General features: G+C 35.1%; 2 protein-coding genes across 2 annotated transcripts; both read left to right on the top strand.

The window, feature by feature from the left end:
• The first annotated feature begins 3,037 nt into the window (after window positions 1-3,037).
• Window positions 3,038-3,643, top strand: LOC132296416 (disease resistance protein L6-like). The gene has a single exon (XM_059794619.1). The coding sequence runs from the start codon at window positions 3,038-3,040 to the stop codon at window positions 3,641-3,643; it is 606 nt and encodes a 201-aa protein (XP_059650602.1).
• A 388-nt stretch (window positions 3,644-4,031) lies between these two features.
• On the top strand, window positions 4,032-6,535 carry LOC132296415 (disease resistance protein RUN1-like). The gene is made up of 3 exons (XM_059794618.1): window positions 4,032-4,696; window positions 4,808-5,021; window positions 5,672-6,535. Exons 1-3 carry the CDS (start codon window positions 4,032-4,034, stop codon window positions 6,533-6,535), a joined length of 1,743 nt encoding a protein of 580 aa, XP_059650601.1.
• The last annotated feature ends 12,219 nt before the right edge of the window (window positions 6,536-18,754 follow it).

Genomic DNA, 18,754 nt, shown 5'->3' with positions numbered 1-18,754 from the left:
AACGCAATACAAGGGAACAAATTTGTATTGGATGTTCCGCAAGACAGTAAGTAATTTTGGGTGGTCATAGCCCATTTGAAGGAGCCTTAGATTGGATAGGTCTGCAAATTCTTCATTTGTAAGACCACATGCTCGTGACTCTAATCCAAAGGCAACAAAGGGAGCTTCAACTTTTCTTGTTCCCTCATAAAATAATACTATTAATAATGATTTTTCACTCTCTCTGAGGAAATTTCTGTTATTATTTCAACTTTAGAGTAGTTCATACATAATTGAGTTGATTAGAAAATTAATGCTTAAATAGGGACATCCGTTCACGAGGTAGTTGGATGTTACTGTATGAGTCTACAATATGTTGAAGGCTTTCCATATGCGACCAAACCCCTTTCATTTAATCACCATAATTTCCTAATAATTCCCTCTAGGCAACATAATATATATACATATGATTTATTTAATATTTTTATATTGATTTATTTAATCTAATACACCCTCTCTCCCACAATATATATATATATATATATATATATATATATATATATATATATATTTTATTATAGTGGTAGGGAATGAATTTTTAAATATACCTTACAACTTCAACATAAGGAGGGCAAATTAAAAATATTAAAAAGAAAACATTAGATTTTAAATTGAAACAATTATTTTGGGACAATCACAAATGAAATGAACATAAGACGAGGATGGTAAATTAAGAGTATTTAAAAAAAAAAATACATTAGATTTTGAATTTAAACAATTATTTTGGGACATATACAAATGAAATGGGGACATTTTTGTGCTACAAAGTGAAAAATATTTTTTCCTAAAAAATTATTCTAATAATATTTGGCAATACACTCTAATATTATATAGTATATAAACTATTACTTATAACCAAAGTCTTATGGCCAATAGTATTTCTTTGTTATAAGTAGAACTTATCCCACATTGGATAAGGATTGAAGTGTGTAGAAATAGGTAGGTATGCAATACTATCTAACAACTTGAATTTTTGATTAAATTAATAAGCACCCACCTATTACAGTTGGTTTAAGAAGCAGAACCAGATCCAATCTTTGATCCGGTTCATGCCAAGCTCTCCAGGGTGGCCCAAGTTGCAATGACGGCCCAACATCTTAAATTATCAACCCACCCCTTACACTCCAAAGGCACTTGCTGAAGAAAAAGACTAATGTACACTATTTGTTTCCACTTAATACCCATATATTATTACTTTAATATGCCCTTATCATCCATTCATCTCTGATATGAAGCTAAAATTGATCGGAGGGCTTTGGCAAATTGGAGAAGTAACCAGGTATTCAATCTCACTAAATGTTATTTCCTTGTAGAACAAATATATATATATATATATATATATATATATATATATATATATGTATATGTACACATATGTCTTTTGGTACTTTAGTTGCCCATTAACAAATTCGACGAGTACATCCGAACCCATTCTCGAGGGTTCAAATACTAGAGGAACATGGAGAATCGACTGAGAGGAATTAAGCTAATGAACAGTAGTATAGAAATCAAAATTTCTTGATTTTTATTTGTTGTGTGTGTGTGTGTGTGTGTGTGTGTGTGTGTGTGTGTGTGTATAATATACTATTACAATGCACACAAATGGAGGACAAGGGTTGAGGATGAATTAAGCTAATGGGCAGTAGTTACGAAATCAAATTTCTTGATTTTGATTTGTTACAGTATATAAAAGGGGGACTAGGGTTGAGTGCATACAAAGAGATGGCAAGGGCAATTTTGTCTTTTTATTTATTTATTTATTTTGCTTATGCCATCATATGCACACAATGGTTTGTATTAAAGATGAGGGTAATTTGGTAATTTAATTAGTGCCTTTAACCAACTAACGGGTCTTACATCTAAAATAGTTTACCAGAGATGCATGATAATTTACCATAATAAGTCGAACCTTGCTTTGACGCCTAGTTGTGGCAAGTCGCGCGAGATGACATGACAGTATGACACCCATTGTTTTAAACAAGTCCACCTTCAAAACAATAATTGATAAATATGCGCAACTGTTATTTATCATCAGCCACTGGCAATAGAAGATTTGGAATCAGTAATTGATTGTTTGGGAGAAATTTTTATATGGTCTAAGATTAAATGGTCCGGCCAATCATAATATGATATGTAAGCAAATGTAGATTTCATTCATATTTTTGTTTACATGTCAGGTCGTGATAGACTAGTACGAAATATTTTTGAATCATGTAATAATTTTTAGAAGATAGAAATAAACTGATGAGAGGGTGCAAGAAGGAACTGTTATTTATCATCCCAATTTAGAGTGCACTTCTCATTTGGTACATTGTCAAATTATAAGCAAGCAATCTCTCTCTCTCTCTCTCCTTTGTAAATGAGCCATATTAATATTTTAGAGTCAAAAGAGTTCCACTTATATATTTTAGATTAGCACCAAGCTAATTTTGCTAATTTATATAACTTTGTTCAACAAAAAAATCTGTCACAAGATTCTTTTTAATAAACAGGATCACTACGAACAAATCAACTTAATCAAGTACTTTAATAACTTATACAAGTAGTAGTTATAGAACCTTCCAAAAAAAAAAAAAAAAAGTTGCTATAGAACTTCAAATTTTAAACTCAAAACATTCTAAATATAACCATAACTTATAAATAATATACATTTAAATTTTATTTATCAGTTTACATGTATATGAGCATCTATCTAACCCCTAAAGAAAGCACAGCACATGTTAGTGGGTCCTATCATTAACTTTGATACTAGCACACTTAAGTGCTTTCTACCCTTAAAGAAAGCGGATGGCCTGCACTGATAAACTGAACAGTTTCAAAGCACCAAACTTTAATGGATGGACATGATCCTTTGCTTTTGCCTTTAATTTGGTGTTGGTGTGGAAATTAAGAAATTGAAGAATTCATTTCTTCAATGCCCACTGAATTTAGCTTCTCATCATTTTCATTTCTACCCAACTTAACAGGAACTCATCACTGAGCCTCTCACACATTCGAAATGGATACAAAGAACTGTTTATGGCTATCTTGTCTCGTCACACTTGCTGCAATCCTCCTCAGCTTTGTTGTGTTCATTAAGAAGAAGACCAGGAACACTTCATTAGCATCTTTGAATAATTCTTCATTGTCCATCTCTCCACCTGTAGGATGGAACTATGAAGTGTTCTTGAGTTTTAGAGGCCAAGACACTCGTAAAACCTTCACTGACTACCTCTACAACGACCTTGTTGACGCAGAAATTCGCACGTTTAGAGACAACAATGAGCTTCGCATTGGAAAGAAGATAGGTGATGAGCTTCTCAAGGCAATACAACACTCAAAGATATCCATCCCAATCTTTTCCAAAGACTATGCTTCAAGTAAGTGGTGCTTGCTTGAGGTCACCAAGATGGTTGAGTGTAAGAGGACATCAGGGCAAATCATAAAACCCATTTTCTACAACGTGGAACCGTCCGACATGCGAAAGCAGAAGGGGAGTTACGAAAAGGCCTTCCGGGAACACAAGAAGCATTTTGATAGTGCTACTGTGGAGGGGTGGAAGAAAGCCTTGAGGGAGGTTGGGGAATTGAAGGGATGGGAAGTGAAGAATGTTGCTGATGGGTAATTCTGCCTATTTACTTATATATACTGATTCTGAAATTTTAACTTTTGTCATTATTTTCCTTTAGTAAATTTTCCTAATTATTTGCACCAACTATGAACTTGTTTGGTTACGTTCTCTCAAATTAGACACTACTCTAACTTAATTTACAAACAACAGTTTTTACAAATTGCCAATCAAATGAATTTTGGAACTACATTCTATTTTTAAGTTTTCTGAGAATAGGCTATATTTATTTATTGTGTTTCCCATATATATGTGACATCAATTATGTTGCAGGCACCAAGGAGAACTGGTAAAGAGGGTTGTTTTAGAGGTGTGGGGAGAGCTGAAAAGAAACTCATTGGATGTAAATTAATGCTTAGTTGGAATTGATAATCATGTAGAAGAAATGATGAAATTGTTGAGTGTTAATTCCAGTGATGTAAGGATTGTGGGAGTCCATGGCATGGGAGGAATTGGCAAGACCACTATAGCCAAGGTCATCTACAACCAACTCTCCCAACACTTTGAATCCTGTTGCTTCCTTCCAGATGTAAGAGAAACAGCACAACAACACAATGTTCTTGTTCATTTGCAAAACCAACTTATATCTAACATCTTAAAACGGAGATGCGTTGACATTAGTACCGTGGATGAAGGTATTAATGTAATCAAAGTTAGATTTTCTGGGAAGAAAGTTCTTGTTGTCATTGATGATGCCGATCAAAAAGTTCATCTTCATTCACTTGTGGGAAATTGTGATTGGTTTGGTTCAGGAAGTAGGACAATTGTCACAACAAGAAACAAAGATATTCTAAATCTACCTGAGGTAGACTGTAGGACTTACGAACCAAAGGAATTGGATTCTAATCAATCTCTTCAACTTTTCAGCAAACATGCTTTTAGAATGAACCATGCTCTAGAAGACTATGATATTCTTTCTAGAGATGTTGTGTCCACTACTGGAGGGTTGCCTTTGGATCTTGAGATTGTTGGTTCTTTTTTATCTGGCAAGAGAAAAGCGGTGTGGAATGAGACATTGAAGAAGTTGAAGAAAATACCGGATGGACAAGTGCAAAAGAAGATGAGAATAAGTTACGAAGCATTAGAATATGAACAACAACAGATATTTCTCGATATATCATGTTTTTTAATTTGAGTGGATAAATGAATTGCTTTCCACAGGTGGGATGACTGCAAATTTTATCCGGAAAATGGGATTGAAGTTCTTATTCTCACGTCCTTGGTGAAAATTGGAGATGACAATGAGCTAAGGCTGCATGATCAGCTTATAGACCTCGGTAGGGATATTGTCCGTCAAGAAAATTTTAAGGAGCCGGAGGAGCGTAGTAGGGTGTGGTTTCATGAGGAAGCCTATGAAATATTGGAGAGTCATTCGGTAAAATCCAACTCCTTCACAAATAGTGTCCCTTATTAAGCATTAATTTTCTTCTTTCCTTACTAACACAATTATGGATGAACTACAAGTAGCACCGGCTCAATCACTAGGCCAATTAGGTGGTTGCCTTATGTGAGTCGCCTTGCAAAAGTTGAAATAATAATTGGAATTCCCTGAAAGAGAGTGACTATAATCAATAATCATTAATACTAGTTTTTCCGTCCACCATAATTATAGCCTTAATATATATATATATATATTTTCTTATCCCAAGGTTCTCTTTTGGCAGGGAACATGTTGACTTTCGATCAGAGTCACAAGCATGCTGTTTTACAAATGAAGAATTTGGAGGCTTATCTAATCTAAGGTTCTTGCAAATGGACTATGCAAACCTGGATGGAGATTGTAAGCGTCTTCTTTCAAAGTTATGATGGCTTAGCTGGAATGGATGCCCTCAAATTTTTAAACCAACCAATTTTCATCTGAAGAATCTGGTCATACTTGATTTATCATGGAGCAAGGTCACAGAACCCTGGGGGGGTTGGAATCATATCAAGGTTTCACCAATTTCTTTGCTTTTGTTTCATGTTTCTCATCACATAATTCTTTGTAATTGATTCTAAGCTATTATCTTTTTCCTTATTTCTCAGATTGCAAGAAAGTTGAAAGTTTTAAATCTCACGGGTTGCAGAGACATGGTTAGTACTCCTGACTTCTCTGCATATGCAACTTTAGAAAGATTGATTCTTGAAGAGTGTGAGAACTTGGTTCATATTGACCCATCGATTGGGTATCTCAAGAGTCTAGTTTTCTTCAATGTGAAGAATTGTTCTAAACTCAAAAGGTTGCCTCTGGAATTTGATTCTTTGAAAGCTTTAGTGGAGCTCCTCATCGATGGTACTTCTTTAAGAGAAGTCCCTAATGGTATAGGTGTTATGAATAAGCTTGAAACTCTTAGTGCCAGTTGTTGGTCATTGGCTCAAATTTCTACCTCAATCGGTCACCTAAAATCTCTATCAGACCTTACATTAGATTATTCATGTATCAATGAACTACCAGACTCAATTGGTTCACTAGTGAAATTGCGACGCTTTTCACTAAGGCGCTGCAAATTAAAAGAACTTCCAGACTCCATTGGGAAATTAGAATCATTAATTGAGCTGCGCTTGTCAGGAGCAAAATTTACAGAATTACCTGATACCATTGGCAACCTAAATCATTTGAGAATTCTTGAGATTAACGAATCTTTGATCAAGAGGTTACCTAGTGCCATCGGAATGTTATTGAAACTTGAAGAGTTAGATGCCTCGCATTGTCACAATTTGGAAGGTGAAATTCCCAATGATATTGGGAGACTACCCTCTCTGAGAATCTTAAGACTAAATTTTACAAATATCTGTAGCCTACCAACAAGCATTTGTGGGCTTTCTCACCTCCAAACCCTTGATTTACATGGTTGCAAAATGCTTCAGTTTCTGCCAGAGCTTCCCTCTAGTCAATGGAGACATTTCTAAACCTTCCTAGACTGATGAATCTAAAGGAGTTGCAACTTTATGACTGCTCTAGGCTGTTGAAAATTCCTGAAGATATTGGGAAGTTAGTGAAACTGGAGACCTTGATCTTGTACAAGATTAACATTAGCAGCCTGCCAATGGAGCTTGGTGCCCTTTCTCGGCTTACGGAACTCACTGTTCAAAATTGTGAACAACTTCAATGCCTTCCAACTCTTCCCTCAAGTCTGTTCAAACTGTGTCTTAATGTTTGCAAGTCAATGAAGAGGTTTCCAGATCTGTCAAATTTGAAAGATTTATCAGAACTAATACTTGGCCAATGCTTAGAGTAAACGGAGATTCAAGGCCTTGGAAGATTGGAACTCCTAATAAGTTTGGATATATCTAAGTGCATAAAGTTATGTATGCTTGAAGGGCTTGAACAGCTAAGATCTTTAAGATACTTGACCACATCATGGTGTGAATCACTAGAAACTTTGCCAGATCTTTCGAACTTAAAGAAGTTAAGGAATTTAGTTACTTTGCATTGCAAGAATCTGAATGAAATTAAGGGCCTTGAAAAATTGGAATCCTTGGAATATTTGAATATGAGTTGGTGCATATCCTTGGAAAGATTGCCTGATCTATCGAACTTGGAAATGCTGAAAGATTTAAACCTCACCCAGTGCCAGAAGCTACATGAGATAGAGGGTCTTGAGGCTTTGAAATCCTTGAAGATGCTGGACTTGTCATTATGCATGGCCTTGGAGAGGTTACCTGATCTGTCGAGACTGAAAAATTTAAAGAGATTGCAACTTTGTAACTGTGAGAAACTTAGTGAGATTTTGGGACTTGAGGAACTGAAATTCTTAGCATTCTTGGACATTTCTGGATGCAAATCACTAGGAAAATTACCAGACATTTCGAACATCAGTAAAGTCAAGTGTTGAGAGCAAAATTGCAGGGTGTCAGAGTTTAGTGTTTAACATGCAATCTGATGGCATGGTAATTATCTACTACTTCTAATCTATGTTGTCTTTGTATGATGGTTTTTTTTCCTTAACTGAATGTTAATTGTGATTTCTTTCTCTTTTCCTTTTACAGGTAATTGATGAAACATCAATGCATATCAGTTATCAATTATCATTTCAGAACTATATTGAACACTAGTATTTAGGTTGTTTCGGTGTTTATCCCTATACTATATGGTTGATTAGGAGCATGGTAGTCTCTGCTATGGATGTTAGAACAGTTTTGTTTCAGTACTTCCAGGGACCATTGTGAAAAGGCTGAAGTTAACAGCAATCATGCTCTGTTCTCATCACATGCACATTCTGGATTTTTTTTCATGTTTTCATCAAAATGGAATTTTATTAACTAGCTAAAAGAGTAAGACTCGAATATTCCTTACTATCCTATCTAAAGACATTTCATAGTCAATATTAGTAACCACATAGTTAACCTCACTGCAACAAAAATTTTTAACATTGACCAAGAATAATACAAAAGCCTTGAAATAAGATTAATTCTACAGGCCCAAATGTAAAGTGAAGAGTTTATATTATTCCACTGCAATTCACACTTCATAATGATTAAATTGCTGCTGAAACTCTTTTTGGCTACAAATATTTCCTAGCACCATGTCTTCTCAGGGTTAGCTGCATCCTCTCTACATATTGTGGTTCTTGTGTTATTTGAGAAGATTGAGTGGTTAGCTCTCCTTGCCTTTATTCAGGCTAAGTGGCAGAGCTCTCTATCTACATTAAATCCATTGAAACTTCAGATATTTTATTAATAATTTTCCTATCTTTTAAAGGTGAGACGACAAAACCACTACTCTTTTTTGTTTTTACACCTTCATATAGATGATTTGTTCTTTAAACCCTTTCCTAAAAAGTATTCTCTTTTTAGTAGGTTCTTCTATTACATTAACAGCATATCTTAGTATTACCGTATAAAGAAAGAAAAAAAGAAGAAGAAAAATAAACCATATGAAAATCTGAAAAAGGAAGTTTAGAATAGATGATTTCATAGGTCTTTCCCTATTAATTTCTCTATAAATTGTTATTTATGCTTAGAAGAGATTAAAGAGATCAAATTCTTTTCTGGAGGATGCTACTGCGTATTGAGACAGACAGAGAACAATTGAACAGAAATTGAAAGAGGGTGTTTTTTTATTTTTATTTTTTACTAATTTATAAATAGTAATATTGATATGTATTCTCCTCCCCCCTACCCAAAAACAAATTATTATTTTTTTGGATTTTCAACATAAGCCCTCTCTTTTAGAAATGTGGAGATCACTATGTCCTATAAAGGGTTGTCCAGTGAACGAAAGCTGCCTTTTACTATTTTCTGAAAAGAGTAAAGGGATGTATCAGTATCTTCCTTCATTCGGTAGGTCTTTTTCTTTCCAGCATGACTATGGGATGGGCAGTGATCTCAGGGTTACTAATCTAGTTTTCTGTTGGCGCCTCTGTTTTTGCTTGTTGAAAGAGTTGGGTGGGGTTCTATTTCAATCCAAGTTTAGCTGTTAGTTATGTTGATGATCATATCTTTCAGCTTTTGGATTGGCATGCGTCCTATTATACTTACTGCTGGTGCTGCTACATGGCTGGCTGTACATGCTTACAATGGCTAAGTGGAATCCCTATGATAAGAACAATTGCTACTGTATTAAGAATTGCTGATTTTTAGCGATGAATGTGACTACAGATCCTAACCAAGACCTGTGTCAAGGAGTTTGCAGTCCATTTCATTGCTTAAGATATTGGTTTCTTTTGCTTCTCTTTTACGGGTTTCTGCTTAGAGCTCCTAGACTTTTGTCTATCCATTGTATTCCTTGTTTGTGCTTGTTCTCTGTTTCAAGATTGGTTGTATGGAGAGTTATGCCTTTCGGTTATCTTTGTAATATTCGTTTGCTAACTATGACACCTTCAGATAAGTTGGAAAATCTTCTAATAGCTCAAGAGGGAAGGAAATTTGTTTACTCCTGTTCCAAATCCTTTTACGGATAGTTGTCATTTCTGCATTTCTATAATATTACTGTGACGATGAAGATACAGCTTCGATACTCACAGGTAGATAAGTAAGATTAGTTTGGTAAAAAATGAAAGAAAAGAAAATAGAAAACAAAGCAATTATCTAGTGATCCAATGTGATCTATGTTAATCTGAATAATGAAATAGAGATTAATTTACAAATCTTGTTATATGCACAAATAATTACACTCGGTCTTGAAAGTATAGTGTAACTATGAAAAATACAAATATATGCACAAATAATTTCAAGATTGGTGATCGTCAGTGAAGTCAAGTCCATGGATGGGGATGGAGGTTCGGAGATCGGATCAATCTCAGCCATCGCGGTGGATCAGAAGCTTCAAATATGATGGACCTTCCTCTATTTCTCACTACTTCAAGCCCAAACAAACTGCTAAATTCTTTCTTTTACCCCCATTTCTCTCTCTACTCCCTCCCCCCCTCTCTCTCTCTCTCTCTCTCTCTCTAAATACACACACACGCATATATATATATAACTCGTATTTTGTTGAACATATGGCTTAATTTGAGGCTTGCATTACCCATGATGTCATCAAGATTCTTGGCCTCCAAGAATGTGTGCCCAACAAGTCTTTTTAAGTCTTGGCCTCCAAGAATGTGTGTCCAACAAGTCTTTTGAGTGGTCACCAAGTAGCCTCATTTTGGTGTCCAATTTTGGCTATAAATAGCCTTTGCCCTCCATAATTTGAAGCATCCGAGAGGCATCCAAGAGTAAGACAATATTCGGATCAAGAGAGTATTTTGGTTGTGTGTGTGAGAAAATCCTTTTGTGTGAACAATCTTCAAGAGAGAGTTGAAGTTTGTATTTGGGTGGGTTTTTCTCTTTGTGTAAACCATATATTATTTAAGGTATTTCTTGAGTATTTGAGTGAGTCTTATTTGTTGGTGAGTGAGTAGTGTGAGAAGAAAGATTATTGTGAGGAAAAACCAAAACGTTCTTCAGTTTGTAATCTTCTTCTTTATAGTGATACGAATCATCATCGCCCGTGGACGTAACCCTATTTGTAAGGGTGAACCACGTATAAATCATTGTCTCGTTTGTGTGTGCCTATTTATTTTTTCTTGTCATTATTTTTCTCTTTTTCTCATAAACTCCTATTCGATCCTTATTTCATAACAAACTGGTATCAGAGCTTTTGAGGAGTTTTGAGATATCGACAAAATACGAGATTGAGAAATTTGATGGCAAGATTAGTTTCAGTCTTTGGCGCATTAAGATGCAGGCACTACTCACTCAGCAAGGTTTTGGCAAAGGAAGAATTAGAAAGAGGAGTTACGATCCTAGTTCTCAAAAGGGTTGTGTGGAGACTACACAACGTGGTGGAAGAATGAAATCCGTTTTCAGACGGCAACCGAAATTGCAGCAGTCCTTACAGGGAGGCAGACCCATGAGGACAGGTGTGATATTGACTTGCAATAATCTTGGTGGCAATGAGATAGTCCATTCAAGTGCCATTAAGATGCGCGGGAGACAAATAGTTGGTCACAATAGAGATGCGACGAAAAGTCAAGGACGTCCTATTCTCCACAAAGGTGGGAAGATGACTTTTCATTACCAGCCGGTGGTTTATAAGCTGTTGGAGAAGGTTGCTGAAGGAGATGTCAAACTTGGAATTTCTAAGGTTGCTTTTGGTAAGCATTTAGAGTTTGACACAAATACTGGAGGTATGCTTGTGACTGTGCAAGACATGCATGGGTTGAAAAATGAGAGCCCGAGGGTTAAGTTTGAGGATGACTCAAACTTAACTAAAATTCTTTATTAATTTGTTTTGTGTTGGAGATGATGATGGCGTTATTTTTATTACTCACATTGTATTGAAGAAAGACTCTTTATGATGTTGTCTTATCATTTCTGCTAAGGCGGAGAAATTTTGCCAAGGATGGAGTTTTATGGTTCATTCGAAATTTTTGCCAAGGTAGAGAATTTCGTCAAGGTGGAGATTTGTTGAACATATGGCTCAATTTGAGGCTTGCATCACCCATGATGTCATCAAGATTCTTGGCCTCCAAGAATGTATGTCCAACAAGTCTTTTGAGTGGTCACCAAGTAACCTCATTTTTGTGTCCAATTTTGGCTTTGCCCTCCATAATTTGAAGTATCCGAGAGGCATCCAAGAGTAAGACAATATTCGGATCAAGAGAGTATATTGGTTTTGTGTGTGTGAGAAAATCCTTTGTATGTACAATCTTCAAGAGAGAGTTGAAGTTTGTATTTGGGTGGGTTTTTCTCTTTGTGTAAACCATATACTATTTGAGGTATTTATTTCGTATTTGAGTGAGTCTTCTTTGTTTGTGAGGAATAATCAAAACGTTCTTCAGTTTGTAATCTTTTTCTTTATAGTGATACGAATCATCATCGGGGCCCGTGGACGTAACCCTATTTGTGAGGGTGAACCACGTATAAATCCTTGTCTCGTTTGTGTGTGTCTATTTATTTTTTCTTGTCATTATTTTTCTCTTTATCTCATAAACTCCTATTCAATCCTTATTTCATAACATATTTATTTACATATATGTTTCGTATTTGTATGTAGGGATTGAGGTTGAGGGTCTGAGTGTCGAGGAAGCTTTTTTCAGAGGAAGGAAGTTACAAGGAACAACCTTTTCCCTTCCCCAGGGCTATTCTGGTAATTAATGCTATTCCTTTCTTTGTTTCCTTAATCTCTACATGTGTGTTTCTGTGTGTGTGTTTTTGAAAAATCATACTACTTTTGCTATAAGGCTCTTTGCTGTTAAATGCCTGCTATAAAATATAATTACCTCGTATTATTAAATTCCTGCTGCAGAATTTAATTACATCATAACATGATCAAACAATGATGATACAATTATACATATTGAACCAAAACACCGTAAATTAGATAGTTTTGTTTAATTCCCATAAAAAGCTGATAAATACAAACAATCTATTAAATAAAAGAGTCCTAGAGGTGCTTTTGACCAGTCTAAGAAGTTTTAGCAACCCAAGAATTTAGCTCCAGAAATTGCTACACTGTTCCAATTTGAGACACTTTTCAAAGCCCAACCAACAGTTAGCAAAGTGAAATTGAATGCATTAAAGTCACAAATCGAAAAACAAGTGCCCGGTTACAAATGATGGAAGTTGCTGAAACAGTGTTCCTTAAGGAACTCTGCCATTTGACAAAACATATTAGGCATAAGCAAGCACACCCGCAATGCTGAATGCTTAACATGATCAAACTCATCTATAATTTAGAAAGAGTAGCATTTTCTCTGGGATTACATATATGAGCTTACATTCTTTTTCTTGGAATATTGTTCTCACTTATTAACTAATAATCATAGAATTTCGAATTCATTTGCTCTCTCTCTTGGTTGAATTTGTGGGATAAGGAGTATTACTCAAAGAAATCTGGGGTCACTTCTAAACTTCTGTATTCCTAAATGGATCCTTATATTGCAAACCAAAGATTAAGAAAAACATACCTCATCTACAAAAAAAGGATCTGTTAGCTTCGGCTATTAATAAAAAAAATTAAAATTTAAATTTAAAATCAATAAAAATAAAGAGAAGAAAATATAGGAATTTTCTACTACATCATGGCATCATATTGAGAGTTTGTTGGTAGAGGCAAGTGGCATCACTCTTTTTTAGGCCTAAAGCTGACTTTGGACGTGTTAAATAATGCAAAGCCCACTTGGGACTTTGTTTAATCGAGTCTTGAGAATATATTATGTTTTCTTCATGTTTAATTAATGCTGGTTGAGTAAGTAACTTCCATTACGTTCAATGAATAAGGACTAATAGGAGTGAATCATAGTAGTGAATCATAGATTCTTTTGTTCTCTTCTTTCTTTTATCTTATATATTTTTTTCGACACTTGTAAACAAATCTAGTTATATAATTGCAACTGTTTCTCTTTAGATTTTTATGTAAAGAGCTTTTAATATCATAGTTTGTTTTTAATTGATTATATTTTAAATTTTACATTCTTTTTAATGACTAAATCATTATTCTTTAGGACAGACAAGAAAAAGGCTTCTGGTTTACCTAGGGCTGCAACTTGGGTAGGCTAACCCAATCCATCCCAAGCCCAATTTGAAAATTTGAAATTTGGGTTTTTAATTCACAAATCAGGCTCATGTTTGAATTAAGTTTTGTCAAAATCCATACATATTAGGGTTGGGCTCGGGCTCGGGCTCAACCCGAACCCAACCCAAAACTCAAAATAAAAATAAAAAAAATTCATTTTTTTTTTTTCTCTCTCCTCTCTCTTCTTTATCTTTTCTCTCTACCGCCATCCCCATACAGTTAGCAGGGGGAGCTTGAGAGTTGAGAGATAGTGGCTGAAGCTTGCAAACGGCGAACTCGAACAACGGGCGATGGAAACTGAAAGATCGGGTTTTGATTTTTTGAACAATCTGAAATGATATGCCAATATGGGTTTTGAACTTTTGATTCTTGCAGACAGATAGATAAAACTGAAATATATGGGTTTTGAAGTTCTGATTCTTGTAGATTTTGTAGTTTGCACAGAGAGAGAGAGAGAGAGAGAGAGAGAGAGGGAGGGAGGGAGGGGGCAAGTTCAGAGAGAATAGAGATGGAGGCGATTGGGGAGGCTAAAATGATATGCCCTAAAAATAATAAAATAGAAATTTTTTTTTTAAAAAAAAAAGCTTAACCCGTCAACTTGACCCAATTCATTTGAAAATATTCAAACTAGGTTATGACTATAACCTATGTTTAGTACAATTCGAGCTAGTCCAACCTAACCCAATTCGGGTTAAGGTTAAGGTTGAGTTAGGATTGAGCTAGATTGGACCAACTCAACTTACCGCCTTATATATACCTGATGTAAACTCAAATTGTTGGGAGATGAATGCAAAGTTTAAAAGCATAGCATTGTGGAATCGTGATAGTCCTCCGTCAGAAGATGACGCCTTCTTGCATTCCTTTCACTGTTTTGCTGCTGCAAAAGCAGTAAGTTTCTGCTTGATCTTTGTGCACATGAAAAACTGAGCACATTCTCAGATGATTTTAAATTTTATGTACTTTAATCCGTTGAAGACGTGAATTAAAACATTTATCCAGTCAGTGCTGCTACAACAGTTACTTTGGCGGGTAAATTTCAAGAAAACCCCTCGAACTATTGAGATTTCGCAAATTCCCTCCTCTTTGTATGATAAACCCCCTAAACTATGAAAAGTTAGCAAAGCTGGACTTTCTGTTTTCTAACATTAGTAAGGTATGTAAATTATTTATGTACCCTTCAATATGTAATCATTGTATAAATTAAAAAATATGAAAATACTGAAACCCATATATAAACTCTCACAACTGTAGTCAACTCTTAACAGCAATATTACTGGCCTGGACATCGAGTCTAATGTCAATTCTTAAAGTTATATTCGATCTGATTTGTTATTAATAGGATATCCGATCCCATAATAAGTAGTTCCAATTCCAATAACTCGATAGATTATTTATGATTGAATCCACATCTAATTATTAATTGGTCTGGTCTGATAACCCGATTCCAAAAGGATATATAGTTTTTGTAAAAAAAATTTAATGTTAAAGGAGATTAGTAAACAATTATTAGGAAAAAAAAAAAAAGGGAGAAGCTGGAGAAGAAAAATAAAATATAAAAAAGGTAGAAATGTAGGTATTTGACTTTTTATTAATGAAAAAAAGTAAAGAGAGACAAAATAGATTGATAGAGAGAAGAAGAAAATAATAATAAAAGTATTATATATTAAAACATTAGATAATATATTTAAAGTGTATCATATATTATATTATATTATGTTGGATCGGATTATTTTCGTACCAGATAGACTATGTATAAGGATTTATTTAGCTAACAGATTATCAGGTTCATAATCACTATTCTTAAAAAAGTGAGGGAATTTGGAACAATAAAAAATAGCCACCTTCATGAAACTTTCAAAATACTAAAAATAATTTTAAAATTGTAAAGAAGAAAAAGTAAAGAGTAAATTACACTTACCTCTCTCTTATAAAATGCTTAAGGACCTATTTTGTACGCATTTTTTTTACATTTTTGTTTTAACCCAAAACAAAACATGCAAGTGGACAATATGAAACACATACCAAATAGGCCCTTAATTTCATTCAAATTCTTGCATCGCACAATATCTAATTTTCGTAACTTCTTTAAGTTCTAAAGATCTAGTAATGTTTCTAGTGATACGGACATGATGTGGTCAAGTATCTCCTCCAAGCATACATAACTTTCTCCACCCACATACATTCCAATTTTATTACAAGTTCTAACCTTCCAAGTCCTTGAATTTGTGGTAACTCTGAGTATAGTTTAAGAATTTGTTATGATAAATTTGACAAATCTGGAAACCTCTTCACTAAATTAAAAAAATTGAAGAGTAGGTACGATTAGACTTGAGGGAAGAGTTAGAAGATGTTGAAATATATAAATATTTCTATATAATTGTGGAGCAAAATTCTCCACCAATTATGATGATCCGGTCAATTTCCTTCTAACTATAAATAGTTCTATATAACGGTGGGGCAAAATCCTCCACCAATCACGGTGCCTCATTTGACTATTGTATACCTTCCATATTTTCTTATCTTTACCGTGCCTATATATAGGCTCTTTATACTTGTGATGTTTCTGATTTTCGGCATTTTTCATTTTCTGGAATTTTGTCGCCGCGAGGACATTTCTGTCTTTTCACGTTCTGCGTACGGGGATTTTAGTTGGGTTCATTTGCATCTTTTACATTTTATTTCAAGAGACTTATATGATATTTATGTGGTGGTGCACTTATTTGTGTGTGAGGTGTAAAATGAAAGTATAAAGAAAAAGAGAAAATAAAAAGAATTGGTGGGACCCACCACTATTTCAAAAGTGGTCTAGAGACCACATTTCCATCTTCACTTTCTCACTCCCCGCTTGTAACTCTCTCACTCTCACAAGACTCCAAATTTTCTTCTTCTTTTGCTTCAAATCTTTGAAACTTGATAACTCTCTCAATACTTGAAAATTTTGAGTACCGTTTGAGGCAAAACGGAGAGCACGACGAGCTCTACGCGTGAGTGCCAACAATTTCAGTTTTGGTGCTTCCTAGTGCATTCGAATTTGGAAAACCATTTCAAGGGTTTTGCTCAATTTAGAGGTAAGAGCTTCCTAATCCGCATATTCTTGCATTTTTGTGAGTCAAATTAGTTGAATTGTAACTTAACATGCTTATTTGTGCTAATTGTAGTTTAAAATGATTTAATTGTGTATATGTGGTTATGTGAGGACATGTATTAAATGTATTATGTGGAAAGCATGCTTATATGATGAATTTATATGCTTATTATGTTGTTTATATGCTATGAATGATGGATGAAGGCATATTTCATTGTGTTATGTGAAAATCCCTTATTGTTAAAGTATTAATAGTATGAGACATGCATGTAAGTCATTGGGTTTCATGATGAGAAATGTTTTAGATAAAGTAAAAGGGGGATTTTCGGGAGAAAATCATTTTGATTCGGTTTTGAGAAAACCCGGTCGCCGCGGGGGTACCAAAGGGCCGGAGTGTTAATATAGCCTAGAGGGAATTAAGGAGTTGCCCTAGCGTGATTGAGCAAGCTGGGCCCCATAATTACGCCGCGAGGGTACCAAGGGTCAGGGACATTAGTCAATCATTCTCTCGTGTCGCTGCAGGGGTCACCAAAGGGCGGATTATATTAACAGTTAGAAAGTGACGATTTTAAACGTGAAAAATGGGGAGCGACATCGGCATGCATTGCATTTCCATTGCATCATATTATTTCTGTTGAGATTGGAAACTATTTTGTAAATTCCCGACATTGTATGACCCCGACTTCTATGGTTCTATTCCTTGTTTTGGATTCACGGGGACTCAAGAAGTGCGTCTTAGGCGCCACTTACTGAGCAAATTGCTCACCCCACCATATTTAAATTTTTTTCAGGTCACGGCAAGGAGTTGGCGGATTATAATCCACCTCATGCTTGAGAGTACTTAGGGAGCATTTTGGATTTAATTTTTTGTAGAGCTTGAATTTATTTTGTAAAGATATTGGCTTAGGATGTATTACTTTAGCAACATGTAAAATATTTGAATTTTAACATATAGATGGCCAATGAGGTAATTTAATTAAGTTTTACCATCATTTGATCCTTTAAGTGTATTTTAGTGACATGTGATAAATTACGTACAACATGGTGGTAGGTTTTGTATGAAATGTTGAAACATATTTAAAATTGTACGTGAGAGTAGTGGCGTGGGTGATTGATCCCAAAACGTGATATATTCTATTTTTCTTTGGACAAAATGAGTGAGGATAACCCAAACCGGTCGACATAAAACCCCATACGTCGACCGCGTTGAGTGAACCAGTCGACGTGTAGCTTCCCACACGTTGACCGGTATCGTGCCAGTAGCTATCTCTCGGTGCACGTCTCAAACCAGTCGACATGTAGCTTCCCACATGTCGACCAATATCTCGGCAGTGGGCACCATCACTGTTCATAATCCAAACCAGTCAACATCTAACGTATATACATCGACCGGTTCTTGTCCCATAAGCATTCTTCTTTTAATTTTTCAAATTACACTTTGGCACCCAGATGATGATGTGGGTATTTACCTTATGGCCCAACTAAAGTGCAATAAATATATTTTGATCACGGAAAAGACTACGTTGCCCCTGGATATTATTATTATTATTATTATTTTTTATTATTATTATTATTTTAATAAGACCCAAGTAAATGACTATTGTGCCTCTTTGTGTTTCAAACCATTGGAATTGAGGCAAGTACCATATTGCCCTTTTTAAACTTGAAGTTGCAAATTTAATGGGAAAAGACTATATTACCCAGGAACCTTATCTTAATTATTTTTTTTACTACGAGTAATTGACCATTATACCCCTTGGAGTCTTAAACCAATGGAATTGTGACAAATGACTGTTTCGTCCTTGCTGGACTTAAATATATTAATTTAACATGAAAAGACCGTATTACCCTTGGATGTTTTGGGTTAGGTAAGGACACGATTAATGATCCGGATTCAATGGATTTGGGTCGTTACAGAATGATATCAGAGCGATGGTTTGAAAACCTTAGGACGACGGATAGAGGCCTATGTAGGGTTGCGTGGGAAGTATGCTAAATTGTTTACTTGTTTATGTGTTACATGTCAAAGTGTTTAAATGTT

This window comes from Cornus florida, unplaced genomic scaffold (assembly GCF_030987335.1).
Source record: "Cornus florida cultivar Cherokee Brave unplaced genomic scaffold, ASM3098733v1 CherokeeBrave_3.0.0_Hap2_Chr02, whole genome shotgun sequence".
Lineage (NCBI taxonomy): Eukaryota > Viridiplantae > Streptophyta > Magnoliopsida > Cornales > Cornaceae > Cornus > Cornus florida.
This window is presented reverse-complemented; position numbering and strand designations above follow the sequence as displayed.

Coding starts and splice junctions, on each gene's coding strand:
- LOC132296416 (XM_059794619.1), top strand. CDS start 3,038: ATGGATACAAAGAACTGTTTATGGCTATCTTGTCTCGTCACACTTGCT.
- LOC132296415 (XM_059794618.1), top strand. CDS start 4,032: ATGATGAAATTGTTGAGTGTTAATTCCAGTGATGTAAGGATTGTGGGA. Junction 4,697..4,807: donor AAAATACCGGATGGACAAGT/GCAAAAGAAGAT, acceptor TGCTTTCCACAG/GTGGGATGACTGCAAATTTT. Junction 5,022..5,671: donor AAATATTGGAGAGTCATTCG/GTAAAATCCAAC, acceptor CTTATTTCTCAG/ATTGCAAGAAAGTTGAAAGT.